The 14876-nt window shown below is 40.4% G+C and overlaps 1 protein-coding gene across 1 annotated transcript in view; it reads right to left on the reverse strand.

The window, feature by feature from the left end:
- Positions 1 to 14876, reverse strand: part of UTP20 (UTP20 small subunit processome component) — a 350150-nt gene that overhangs the window by 267732 nt on the left and 67542 nt on the right. The window contains exons 20-22 of the mRNA XM_053716993.1: positions 13453 to 13532; positions 12873 to 13113; positions 7098 to 7295 (exon numbers count right to left, since the gene is read on the reverse strand). Of these exons, the coding sequence (XP_053572968.1) occupies positions 7098 to 7295; positions 12873 to 13113; positions 13453 to 13532 (519 nt within the window). The remainder of the gene's footprint in view (positions 1 to 7097; positions 7296 to 12872; positions 13114 to 13452; positions 13533 to 14876) is intronic.

The raw sequence follows: 14876 nt of genomic DNA on the forward strand, positions 1-14876 counted from the left end.
TAAAGAGGATCTCTTGCGCTGTGCAAGAGCAAAGCACCCAATTATGCATGCAGGAGAGGAGATACAGCTCTACACAGACCTTTCTCCCACCACTCTTCAGAAAAGAAGGGAACTCTCTAACGTCACTACCACCTTGAAATTGCACAAAAAACAATACAGATGGGGATTCCCGGTCTCGCTAATAGCCTCAGCCAACAACAAAACGGCTATTTACTGACCTGGGTCTGACCTTAGCCTATTCTACAGGGAGCTCTCAATACCAGCTTCCCCCGACAGATGTGTTTCCCTGAATAACGACAAAAACAACCTGGCCTCTTCATCTTCATCTTCTTCAAGAGACTCCTCAACCCCAGGCTGACCTTCTTCACACGACTCAAAGAGACTGTCTTAGTTTCGACAATGAGGGAGAGGTTGCCCTCCTGCTTCCTGGAATCTCCATGCTCATAGGATAACCTGTGAACTTGCCTCATCAACACTTCTCTATCACTAGCTGGCCTGGGATATTGTTGTCCAGACCTTGACTTGATGCAACATTTGACTCTTGGACATGGAGAGATGAAGGGAGGTGAAACATACATACTTACCCCTCCACCCTATGCAGTATCCTTTTGGTTTTAGTGCTCTCTTCTTTAGGCCCACAGCGGCAGAAAGACCTGACCTGTTCTTAGAGCATTTTTGATTGTGTTTCACTGTTGTGGAAAATGTTTTGAAATTTGTCTTGTGTGCCTTTCTCTCCCCTATTCAGGTTTCTACTACAAGGAAGGGGTAAGAGGGGTTTGTGTACAGCAGAATAGTTGAACAAGTTATATGTTGTTTATCATTGTTAGAGATGTTATTTACATTGCTATGTTTGTTTTTTATGTATACATCTGCTAAAACAGGTCTATCTACTAACACTCCCCTAATAACTGGCGCATAGCAGGGGCTTTCCTTTCCTTTTTGCCTGAAAAACCCTTAGATTGGTGGAGCAACCTCTTCACCCAGTTATTGCCCTCATTTTCTTACAATCAGAGCCCCACCCCCTCTATTACAATAACAGATACTAGTGTCCTCTAATACAATGACCCCTTATGGGGACTCCCTACCCTGAACTTAGATATTATCAAGACACATATGCACTATGTCACTGATGCCTTGGGGGTTGCGGAAAGCCACAATGCGCAAGTTAGGTACCCCCTGAGTCCTTTTCCCCCCCTTCTTATTACCCCATTACCCTCCCCCCTCCCCTTCCCTATTCTGCTCTCCCCCCCCCCCCCCCCCCCATCTATGCCATCAATAATAAACGCCGTTTTCTTTAAGCTTTCCACAAATTCGGTTACGAAGACACTACCCCATTTCTGTAACCCTTTCACAAGAAAAGGGTGCTCACTCCTCTCTTGGAGCGCTACCTTTCTGCTTCCTCTAATCCCCTTTGTTTGTTTTCCCTACTTGTATACTAAGGCTCTCAATAGTTGTTAACTGTTTGAGTGCTTCTCTCTAATACCTCTTGTATTTTTCTTCTGACTCTGTTTATGCTTCCTCTTTTTCTCTCTGCTCTCCTTTATTTAACCCTTTTTTTTTCCCTTTCTTCCCATCCACTATGCAGCGCAGCAGATTTTGTGAACATTCTCTTAGACTAACTTCAATAAACGCTAAGGGCCTTAACAGCCCGGGTAAGCGCTCGATTGCTCTCCAAGAACTGAATAAATTAAAAAGCCAAATTATTTTATTACAGGAAACCCATTTTCAGAGGGGCAGAGAACCGCATTGGGTCCCTAAACACTTTCCCACATCCATCTTTGCCTCCGGCCCTGATAAAAAAAACGGAGTGGGAATTCTTATCCATAAAACACTTCCCGTACAAATTACTCACCTAACCAAAGACCCGAAAGGACGATTTATCCTCCTGGTGGGCACTCTACACGGCCAACCCCTTACTATCCTAAATGTATACGCACCTAATACTGCCCAGGATAAATTCTTAAAACAAGTACTGAACCTCCTACTAGACCACGCTAAGGGTGTGGTTTTTCTAGCCGGTGATTTCAATCTTAGCATTAACCCACTTGTGGACACCTCAAAGGGAACCGCCAGTATACCTAGCTCAGTTCTAAGAAAAGTCAGATCTGCCCTAACCACACATGCTTTACACGACATTTGGAGAATCCTGCACCCCAATGACAGGGACTATACTTTTTTTTCTGCACCCCACAACTGCTACTCATGAATTGACTACATCATGACTGACTCTATTGGCCTTTCCCTCACCACGCACTGCGAAATAGGTAATATCACATGGTCTGACCACGCCCCTGTTACCTGCTCCATCCTTTGGCCCGACCTCCCAGTAATAAGTAAAAACTGGAGACTTGACGATTCCCTTTTAGACTATCCGCTTATTCTGAGCGAGGCAGAGAGGACCCTCTCTGAATACTTCTCGCTCAATGCGAGCACAGCCTCATCCTCTGCATTGGAATGGGAAGCACACAAATCGGTAATCCGTGGAATATTTATCAAACATAGTATTAGACTATCAAAGCAAGCCAAAATTTATCACACAAACTTACTAGAAAAGATTAGCTCCCTGGAGGAAACACATAAACAAGAACCCTCTAACGACACCTGTAGACAGGAGCTGATGTCCACAAGAGCAGAACTTAAACAATATCTTATAAAACAACATCAGCGAACGGCCTTACGTCTGAAACAATATTTCTATGAGGGAGGTAATAAACCGGGTAGAGTGCTGGCGAGAACCCTTCGGAGGAGACAATTGGCCTCATATATCCAATTTCTACACACTACAGAGGGCAAAATAGTTCATAGTAGTAAACTCATTGCTTCCACCTTTAGGGACTATTACAAGGCACTATACAATATAGATAACACTACCCCGCCATCTCAACCTAATTTGGTTGAGAGTACCCTCAGGGAACACATGGATACATTTTTCTCTAATCTTAACCTCCCCACTCTGACTGACAGTGAGAGTGAAGATCTTGCATCCACTATCACCTTAGAGGAACTTCAGCAGGCCTTAAAAGACACTTCGGCGGGCAAATGTCCAGGGCCAGATGGTTTCACTCCTAGATATTATAAGACATTTAGCACCCTGCTGTTCCCCCATATGTTACAGTTATTTAACAATCTACAAAAAAACCCTATTCTATCTGCATCTCTCCTAGAAGCCCACATTACAGTTATTCCTAAGCCTGGCAAGACAGCCACCCGTCCCGAAAACTTTAGACCCATATCTCTTATAAACTCGGATGTAAAATTATTAGCTAAGGTTCTCGCCAATAGATTAAACAAATATCTGCCTAAATTGATTGCCACCGACCAAGTTGGCTTTGTCCCGGGAAGAGAAGCCCGGGATAACACCATAAAAATTCTGCATCTTATTAACCATGCAAAAGCGACAAATACACCCCTGGTCCTTTTGGCAACCGATGCGGAGAAGGCCTTCGATCGGGTTCGATGGTCTTTTCTGCAAAGGTCTATGCAAGAAATGGGCTCCCCTGAGCCCTTTCTAAAGATGGCAATGGCTTTGTACTCTCATCCCAATGCTAGAATTAGAGCTAACGGTGTCCTCTCGGATTCGTTTGATATACAAAACGGCACTAGGCAGGGCTGCCCCCTTTCCCCTCTCCTCTTTGCCATCTCCATGGAGACACTGGCTCAGAAGATCAGAAATAACACTGAGATCAGGGGCATGGTGATAGGGGGGCAAGAACATAAACAAGCCCTCTATGCGGATGATGCGTTGCTCACATTGACTGAGGCCGACACATCTGTCCCTGCATTACTTACGGAATTGAGCAATTATAGTAGGGTCTCCAATTTCCAATTAAACTTTTCCAAATCTGAACTCCTCAACATAAATTCTAATCCAAGCTCCATCAATCATCTGAGTAGCGCTTATAACATCCCTATCGCGCGGCACAAATTAAAATACTTAGGTATATTTCTCTCCACCAGCACATCTGACTTAATCAAACTCAATTATAACGCCTTAAAAAATGACATTGTCCGAGACCTGTCGTCTTGGAAAAGCAAAAAGTTATCATGGCTAGGGAGAATTGGGGTGCTTAAAATGAACATCCTGCCCTGAGTATCTTCTCCAGGCTCTCCCCATTTCACTTCCTGAGGGCTTCATCCCGCAATTACAAAAAATACTTGAACAATACATATGGGATAGGGCTAGATCCAGAATCCCTAGGAAAACTATGTATCTTCCGAGGGATGGGGGGGTTTGGGGGTGCCCTGTTTGGGAAGATATAAACAAGCAATTTCGTTACAACACATGGTGGAATGGGCCCACAACCCTGGTAATAAAGCATGGATTAACATAGATAGACAAATACTTAAGTTAAACAATATTGCTACACTGGGATGGACAACACCTCAACTCAGACCCAAGCTTATTAATGACTATCTCATTACAGCTAATGTATTGACAGACTGGGACAGAACAATGGCCACGATTACACACATTTCTTCCAGGAATGCCCCACTTACACCCATCATAGAGCACACTGACCTCCCATTCCGCAAATTGGGTTTTACTAAATTACAACCATATAGCCTCCGCACAGGTACGATAACTTTTGTCACGGTAGAGGGGAAGTTAAAAACACACTCCGACATGGCAGAGGCACATGGGGAGATTTTCTCCTCTTGGCTTCACTACCACCAATTGATTCATTTTATATCACATCACAAACACAAAGGAGAGTTTGGTAGAAAACTGACACCCTATGAGGAGCTTTGCGTTTCGCAAACGAGTCCGACTCACTTGATATCCAAAATCTACAAAATCCTTAGCAACCCTGATTCATTAAACCTCCCTTCCTACACGTACTCATGGAAGAAGGAGTTAAATTGCAACTTAGAAGATGAATCTTGGCGCCAAGCTTTCCGTCTGACCAAAAAATCCTCAGTCTCGGCAGTGATACAAGAAATCCACATAAAACTCTTGTGTAGATGGTATCTAACCCCGTCCCGATTGCACAAGATATACCCCTCACTTAATAACACTTGCTGGAGGGGCTGTGGAAAGGAGGGTTCGCTCCTCCATATCTGGTGGACTTGCCCCAGGCTTGGGGACTTCTGGCGGGAAATTTTGTCAGAAATGTCCGTAATATTGGATACACAGGTTCCTCATGATCCAAGCACCTTACTGTTCCTATCACTTCCAAAGATGTCTGGTATGGGCAAACACCCTCTCTTACTACTCATGCTCACTGCAGCTAAGAAGCTCATTCCAAAATTTTGGAAAACCAAGACTATCCCTACCTCGGAAGACTGGAGAACAGCAGTTGCTGATCTCCTTTCCTTGAAGAGATACCACTATCTAAAAACACACCACCTAGAGGTTCACGAAATGATGCTGGCCCTATGGAGCAGACAGATTTAATTTGAGCTCCTTAATAGTGTGCTTTCCATGAGGCACTATTGACATGACCCCTTTACCTCCCTCTCCCCCTTTTTTTTTTTCCTTCTCCTCCTCTTTCTCCTTCTCTCCAATTTCTTTCTCTGACTGAGAGATGTGTCTCCCAGCCTAAAGGTTTGTTTATAAGCATGTTTAAATTTTATTGAAAAATTTTGGGCAAAATTAGAGAAATTGACATAATTTGTTCTTCCATGCCTGGACTATACTCCTTTCTTTCATTTAGGTATCTCATAGAACGGACAACTGTGTTTGTATATTTATAAACAGGGCGACACTATGCCCAAGGGTCATGTATAATTTCCAGTATGTCTTCGTCCCTGTACTTTTTAAACTGAATTGTATACTCTTTGTTGTCTTTTTTTGAATACCTCAATAAAAATGTAAATAAATAAATAAAAATAAAAAAAAGTAAATTGGAAAGTTGATTAAACTTACAAGTCCTATCTGAATAATGAAAGTTTAATTTATACTAGACTGTCCCTTTAAAGGGACACTCAAGTCAAAATAAACTTTTATGGCTCAGAACACTTTCCGATTTACTTCCATTATCGAATTTTGCAGTGTCTTTTTATATGCACACTTTCTGTGGAAAAAGATCATACTGAGCATATGCACAAGCTCACAGGGTATATGTATACTAGTCTGTGATTGGCAGATGTCTGTCACATGATACAGGGGGTCAGAAAATGAGAGAAAAAATAAATTTGCCAGAAAACAAATCTACTGCTTATTTGAAATTCAGAGTAGGTGTTAAATCATTGTCTTTTTATTATGCACATGTTAATTATTCAATTCTACTTCATTTAGTGGTTCTTTAAGACTGTGCTCCCTTGTCACTGTTATGGGTTTGGTTTGTATATTATAAAACAACAGGCCGCTGACACTTTATCTAATGGCTCTATTCTACTAGAAACACCGGGGCGGGGGGGATCTTGAGAATTAAAGGTGGCCACTGTAGATTAATACAAACAAGGGGATAGGTAGTAAGCAATACCATAAGGAGTATGTACAATATGCAAAGCCTTAGTTTTTTGTTTGTTTGTAGCACATTGCAAAACTAAATGATAAAAAAACTTAACTGTCCCTTTTAAAAATATGCCTATTGCAGCCTATTACTGAAAGGGACATGAAAAACAAAATGGTTCTTTTAGGATTCAGATAGAGCATGTCATTTTAAACCACTCTTTAATTTACTTCTATCATCAAATTTTCTTTCTTCTCTTAGTATATTTTGTTGAACTGCAGGGAGTTAAGATCAGGAGCGTGCACATGTCTGGAGCACTATATGGCAGCAGTTTTGCAAGAATGTTATTAATTTGCAAGAGCACTAGATGGCAGCATTATGTCCTACTATGTAGTACTCCAGGCGCCTATCTAGGAATCTCTTCAACAAAGAATACCATGCACATTTGTTAATACAAATAAATTGGAAACTTTTTTTAAAAAAATGATATGCTCTGTCTGAATCACAAATGATTGGGTTTCATATCCCTTGAAGGTTCATGCTGCTTGTGACTGCTGCATACTAAAACTTTCACAACAATAATACTGAAGCTTTTATCAAATAGGATACTGATCATTTGGGCTGAACGCGCGAATAATGAGCCTGACTCATCAATATAAAACATTACTGATGGTTAATGGCACGTCTCTAACAAGGACTTACTTTGAAGCAGCTCGTCTAGTTTTCATTTTCTGTGAACCTGCAGTTTTTCTTTCATCCAATGCTGCATCATCCTCTTCCTCCACTATAGTGTCCTCTTCTAGTGCGTTACCCTCATCTTCAGTACTGGGCTTCTCTAGATTCCTTTTCCTCAGGTCTTGGGACGGAGCCACCAGTAAATCAGCAGGATAATATTCATTGCTGAGGTTAAAAACAAATATTATTTACTAAAACAAACATGTTCATAAGAGGGAACTTAATTTATTTATTAGATTTAATCCTAAATGAAAGGATTTCTACCTTACATGTTGATGTGGCTCAAGCAGTTCTACACAATATTTAAGTTATTTACAATTTGTTTAAACCAGTGTAAAACTCTCCATTTGTAACTGTTCATTACAAACGGATGCTGAAGGGTAAGGACACAGTACAGTGTCATTTGCAAGGTCTTACATATAAGCTAACTTTCACAAGAAAGAGGAAAGCAGGGGAGTCATTTCACAGGGTAAGACTGAATATGGTTAGTATGAAGACCTTACCCATCTAAGAGACATACACATATCATATGTTAGACAAATTATGTCAAATAAAACCACATCTTTATTGAAAACTCGCTCTTGATTACTTGCAAATATTTTGTAATCATGTATGTGATCCTTTCACTTGGTCTCTGCACTAATCATAAATTGTCATTGCACCAAGTTAATTCTAAATTAGAAACTAATATCACCCACTGCACTTAATCCATCCAAATGATTAATACAGCAAAACCAGGCACATAGCCAAATATGAAGCTCTGACCATAAATGGTCCCTGTAACAAGTTAATTCTGCAGTCCATGCCATGTCTTCTGCTTTACATAGTTGTATTAATATTATAGATTTAAAAACATTTAAAAAGATATCCATATTGTACAAATTATCATAAGATCATACACCTTTGTCCTATTTCTCCCAGAACAATTTACATAAAAAAATCCATGAGATTTTGGAGGGATGTGTGACAAATTCCATTAAGTGGTGGGACGAGTTTAGTACAATCTAGCAAAGATTAAGTGAAAGTTTTGAATAAATACGGAAAATATTTAGGATTTGTCTACCATTTCCTAGGAAAAGAATATTATTGTGTATGGGGGTATTTCCTTTTTATTGCTTAAACTTTATTGCTGTTAAGTTAGTTATTTGTATAAAAAAAAGTAGAAGTCTAACACCAAAGTGATATACAAAAAATAATAGTAATAACGATCTTTACAAAATGCAACTATATTTAATATAAGTTAGAGACAGGCCTATATCACCAAAGATAAAAAAGGTGAAAACAAAATGTATGCTTACCTGATAAATTTATTTATTTATGGGCATAGAGAGTCCACGAAACATTCTAATTACTAGTGGGATATTCACTCCTGGCCAGCAGGAGGAGGCAAAGAGCACTCCAGCAGAGCTGTTAAAGGGACATGAAACCCACATTTTTTCTTTCATGATTCAGATAGAGAATACAATTTTAAACATTTTCTAATTTACTTCTATTGTTGAAGGAGCAGCAATGCACAAATGGTTTCATACTGAACACATGGGTGAGCCAATTACAATAGGTATATATATGCAGCCACCAATCAACAGCTAGAACCTAGGTTCTCTGCTGCTCTTGAGCTTACCTAGATAAACCTTTCAGCAAAGAATAACAAGAGAAGGAAGCAAATTAAATAATAGAAGTAAATTGTAAAGTTGTTTAAAATTGTTTTCTCTATCTGAATCATGAAATATTTTTTTGGGGGTTTCATGTTCATTTAAGTATCACTTTCCTTACCCATAACCCCCAGTCATTCAGCCTAAGGGAAACGGAAAAAGAAGATAACACAAGGGTATAGAGGTGCCTGAGGACTAGACAAAAAAATTGCAGTCTTAATTTGAATAAGGGTGGGTCGTGGACTTTCCATGCCAGGAAAGAAAGACATTTATCAGTTAAGCATACATTTTGGTTTTTTTCCTATGGCATGGAGAGTCCACGAAACACTCTAAATTACTAGTAGGAACCAATACCCAAGCTAGAGGACACAGAATGAATAGGGAGGGAGAACAAGACAGGCGGACCTAAACTGAAGGCACCACCACTTGAAGAACCTTTCTCCAAAAAGAAGCCTCAGCTGAGGCAAAAGTATCAAATCTGTAGAATTTGGAAAAAGTATGTATAGAGGACCAAGTGGCCGCCTTACAGATTTGCTCCACATTTTTGAAAGCCCATGAAGATGAAACAGCTCTAGTAGAGTGAGCCATAACTCTCTCAGGAGGCTGCTGTCCAGCTGTCTCATAAGCTAAATGGATAACACTTCTCAACCAGACAGAAAAAGTGGTAGAAGTGGCCTTCTGACCCCTATGTTTACCAGAGAAAACAAACAAGGCAGAAGTCTGCCGAAAATCTTTAGTTGCTTGAAGGTAAAACTTAAGAGCATGCACAACATCCAAGTTATGCAAAAGACTTTCCTTCTGGGAAGAAGGGTTAGGACAAAAAGAAGGAACAACAATTTCCTGATTAATATTACGATCCAACACTACCTTAGGGAGAAACCCCAGCTTAGTATGAAGGACCACCTTATCGTCATGAAAAATAAGGTAAGGGGAATCACACTGCAGAGCCAAAAGTTCGGAAACTCTGCGAGCAGAAGAAATAGCAAGAAGAAACAAAACCTTCCAAGATAGTAATTTATTACTAACAGAATGCATCGGCTCAAAGGGAGCCTGCTGCAGAACTCTAAGAACAAGGTTAAAACTCCAAGGAGGAGCAACAGATTTAAACATAGGCCTGATTCTGACCAAGGCCTGAACAAAAGGTTGAACATCTGGCAGAACTGCAAGACATTTATGCAGAAGAATAGACAGAGCATAAATCTGACCCTTCAAAGTACTGACTGACAAACCCATCTCCATGCCCTCCTGAAGAAAAGCCAAATTTCGAGGAACCCTTACTTTGTTCCAAAAAAAAAAAACTTTTGAATCACACCAATGAAGGTATTTACACCATACCGTATGGTAAATTCTGTGAGTAACCGGTCTACGAGCCTGAAGCATAGTATCTATGACTTTCTCAGAGAAGCCATGTCTAGGCAAACTTAGACGTTCAATCTCCAAGCAGTCAGCTTCAGAGAAACCAGATTTGGATGAAGAAAGGGACCCTGAAGTAGAAGGTCCTTCCTGAAAGGTAACCTCCACGGCGGAAGAGATGACATCGTCACCAGATCCGCGAACCAGATCCTGCGAGGCCATGCAGAACCTATTAGAATCACAGAAGCTATCTCCTGTTTGATGTGAGCAATTACTCGTGGAAGCAAAGCAAACGGAGGAAACAGGTATGCTAGATTGAAGCTCAGAGGAACCACTAGAGTATCTACCAGAATGGCTTGAGGATCTCTTGACCTTGAACCGTACTTTGGAAGCTTGGCGTTTTGATGAGACGCCATCAGATCCAACTCCGGAACCCCCCACCTGAGAGTTATCATTGTGAAAACCTCTGGGTGGAGAGCCCACTCTCCGGGATGAAAAGTCTGCCTGCTTAGAAAATCCGCCTCCCAGTTGTCAACCCCTGGTATGTGGATGGCAGAGAGATGGCAATCGTGAGACTCCGCCTACTGGAGAATGTGAGACACCTCCTTCATTGCCAAGGAACTCCGAGTTCCTCCCTAGTGATTGATGTAGGCCACCGAGGTGATGTTGTCCGACTGAAATTGATAAATCAGATGTAACATCTGCAGACCAAGATTTTAACCAGAGAGCTCTGCGCGTTAAAACAGTAAAACCAGAAATCTTAGCACCCAACCTAAGAACTTGCATGTTGGCATCACAAATAAAGGTATTGGCTAGCTTGAGAGCCTTGATCCTGTCTTGGATCTCCTCTATCGTAGTCTTTTCTAGGATAAGATTAAATAAATCATCACACCAATAAGATGCTGCCCCCGCAACTGTAGCAATACTAGCAACAGGTTGCCACTGTAATCCCTGAGGAATGTACATCTTCTTCAGAAAAGCCTCAAGCTTCTTATCCATGGGATCTTTGAAAAAAACAACTATCTTCAATAGGAATAGTAGTTCTCTTAGCCAGAGTAGAGATAGCTCCCTCTACCTTGGGCACCGTGCGCCATGAATAGAGTCAGCAACAGGAAATCTCTTTTTAAAAACAGGGGATGGGGAAAAAGGAATCCCTGGTTTATCCCATTCCTGAGTTATAATATCTGCCATACGGTCTGGAACTGGAAATGCTTCCACAGATGAAGGTACATCATATACCCTATTAAGCTTACTAGACCTCTTTGGATTCTCCGCAACGGATTTGGATTCTTCCAAAGTAGCAAGAACCTCCTTCAAAAGAACTCAAAGATGTTCCAACTTAAATCTTAAATAATCTCCTCTGAATCTGCAGAATTTGTCACTACAGTATCAGAATGGGACAATTCCCTCTCAAAAGCCACTGAAGAATCATCCTCATCAGATAATTGAGACAAACCGATAGCTTTAGCAGAGTCAGTCTTACTAATATCAATATGTTTAGAGTTCCTCTTTCGTTTACCAGAAACCTTTGGAAAAGCTGATAAAGCTGCATAAACAGCAGAAGTAATCTGCGCAGTGAAATCTCCAGGTAAAAAAACACCCCCAGGAGGTTGAGAGGAACTGCAGGGCACTGCATGTGAAGCTTGAGGGGAAAAGCTGAGGCGTAGCTAGGAAAACACTATCCTTAGAGACAGGAGGCTCAGGGAGAGAAATCTTATCTTTAAAAACTTTAAAGTTTTATTTAAACATAAAGAGCAAAACTGTACAGGAGGAATAATTTTAGCCTCCAAACACAATAAGCATTTTTTAAATGAATCAACTTCAGTATTAGTGTCCATAATTGGATATCAGTTCACAATCAACAAAAATAAATGTAATAAAAACTTTACTTTTAAATTAAATGCCAAATTAAGTTTATTTCTCTGAAGCAATAAAACATAAATAAGCACTTAAAACCCTCTGCTCTGCTGAGGTCTTACCCCTCCAGAAGTTGCTACCCCACCAGCACAGAAAACCGGACACACTCGGTAGCAAAAAACACCTCCATGTTACCGGAATAGCCCAAATCCACTTGCCACTGTAGATAGAGGAAAATCATGCCTCTTTTCACATAAAAGCAGTGCCCCTAAATCAGATTTAAATACTTTACACAAGGATTTAACCCCTATAGTGCCGGTACCTTCAAACCTAGAAGGGAAAGCACTTACCTGTGAATCCTGCTTTGTCAGGCAGGAGCTGTTTACGGAGGTGTGGCAGCTTCACCATTTCTACCAGGGACCTACAGAAAAGAAAGAACAGAGTAACCAACTCTGGCTTTCTATAATAGGAGGTAGCAATAATGTTAGAAGTTTAAACAAAGACTACCTAGCCGTCTTCTAACTGCTAATAGCCACCATTACTCTTACTAAAGATATTGACATGGACACAGCATAGCCCCAATCCTTGCTTGCAGGGAAAAGTACACATTAAAAGGATTAAAATCTTCAGACACCATCTTCGCCATCCTCCCGTGATCAAGGCAAAGAGAATGACTGGAGGTTATGGGTAAAGGAAGTGATACTTAACGGCTCTGCTGGGGAGCTCTTTGCCTCCTCCTGCTGGCCAGGAGTGAATATCTCACTAGTAATTAGAATGTTTTGTGGACTCTCCATGCCATAGGAAAGAAAAGAAGTCAAAGTCAAAAATAGTTCAACAAAATGGTTTACGCCTATGTATATTACATCATAGCGATACTTACCCAATAAATCTGAGAAACAGTGGGGATAGCTCTCTGGACCTTGGTTCCACCCGGTCAGGGAAGAGGGCCATCGACTTCCAAAGAAGGAACCGGAAATTGGTGTAATCTGTCCGGTCATTTATTCCTGTCCTCAGTTTCAACACAACATCAAATAAGGTCCTGACTCCTGCAGGGGAATTCTCAGATCCCAGACTAAGGCTGCAGTTAGATTCCTCCTTGAGTTCATCTTGTAGTTCTTTCTCTGTAAGAGAAAAAGTAAGTTTTATGAAAAACACTGGGAAATAATATTATTAAATGATTTTGCCAGCTACTTATAATGCCCACATTATGTTTTATACATCTAATAGCAATGATACCTTTTTATGGGGGAGGGGCTATTTGGCCCCAGAATAAATGCACGTACATAAAATTGCCGGATGTTAAGTTTGAAATCTTTGTAAAATGTCAAGCATCTGCTAAGGCATCTGATGTAATGAAGAAATTTGAGTAGAATAACCATATTTTACATTCACTAGTAAAAAATATAGACCAACATAGCAATTTATATTTATTGTTGTTTACTAAACAAAAACGTCCTTACCTGCATGGTCGGCTGACTTCATCAACTGTTCATAGAATACTCTCCAAAAAGATTTATTCTCCATTTCATTTGCATGAGAACTATGGAAAATAGACTGAGGTTAATAACTTCTATGTAGTATTAAAGCTGAACATTGAATGTTTTGGACAAATCCGCAATGACTGTGTGAATCAATGGAATGCTGCTTATAAGCAGATGTTTTTTAATTGGTATGTACTTCATTTAAATTTATATGTGACTTTACCCGTTTTTTATTTTCTTTTTAAAGACACGATGAGTCCACAGATTATCATCATTACTTATGGGATATTCACCTTCTGGTCAGCAGGAGGAGGCAAAGAGCACCACAGCAGAGATGTTAAATAGCTCTTTCCTTCCCTCCCACTCCAGTCATTCTCTTTGCCTACGTTAGTTCTAGGAAGAGGTAAAGTTAGGCGTTAGAAATGATTCTTCAATTAAGAGTTTATTATTTTTAAAGTAGTGCAAGATTGTGCTGCTTTGTTCTAGGGTGTAGCCATCAGTCTCTTCAGTAGAGCTCTTGGTGGCTCCCAAACATTTATGCTGCCCTTATCCTGATGGCCTTAAGCAAGCTTAACTCAGGCTTTATTATTTCCACAGGGCTATGGGAGGAAGAGGACCTCTTAAACCTGTTGGACTGTCCTGCTGTCGGACAGAATTAAGGTCAGTGCTGACTTTTTTTTATTCTGGGAGGATACAAGACTCAGAGGAAAGTGGGCACTTTAATTATATTTCTATCACATATAAGGCTCAGAAATATGGGGCTCTTTATGTTGGGACATCATGCTCTCTGTGTATGGAGGTTCTTTTTCTTGACAGCTTAAGTACAGGCACTGGGGCTGGGAGTTAAGCTTATTTTTTCCCTATCGGTTTATTTTAACTAAGATGAAGCCGGTCGGGGTGTGTGTAGTTACTAACACCCACGATGGGAGGGGCTATCGTTTTTGCGTGCTTGCTAATTACGCTGTGCAGTTTTCAGCCTTGTCTGGTGCACGGAACTATTATGGCGACTTTGCTTATCTTGCAAACGGACAGTTGAGAGAGAATCAGCGTCGCACTAGAACCGCATGGTTTTTCAGTCATTAGAAGCAAGCGGTTGTAGCGCTATAGAGCCCTTATCATCTGCATCGCTGGGGATATAGCAGTGAAACCGGTTTGCAGGTAGGTGTCTGAATTTTATTTCATTTAATTGAGGATACGTTTTTTCTCTTAAGGCAGGAAAATAGTTTTCGTTTAAAATTTAAAGACACAGTATCTTTTTAGACATTCAAAATTATTTGAGTTAAAGTAATCTGTATAAATTTAGTTATTTATTTTTGGGACACATGTTTCTCCCTGCAGTAAAAATGTTTATTTTTAAATTTTAAAGGGCCAGTAACGTTTTATTGTAATACATTTTTTTTGTG

This window comes from Bombina bombina, chromosome 6, assembly GCF_027579735.1.
Source record: "Bombina bombina isolate aBomBom1 chromosome 6, aBomBom1.pri, whole genome shotgun sequence".
NCBI classification, from domain to species: domain Eukaryota; kingdom Metazoa; phylum Chordata; class Amphibia; order Anura; family Bombinatoridae; genus Bombina; species Bombina bombina.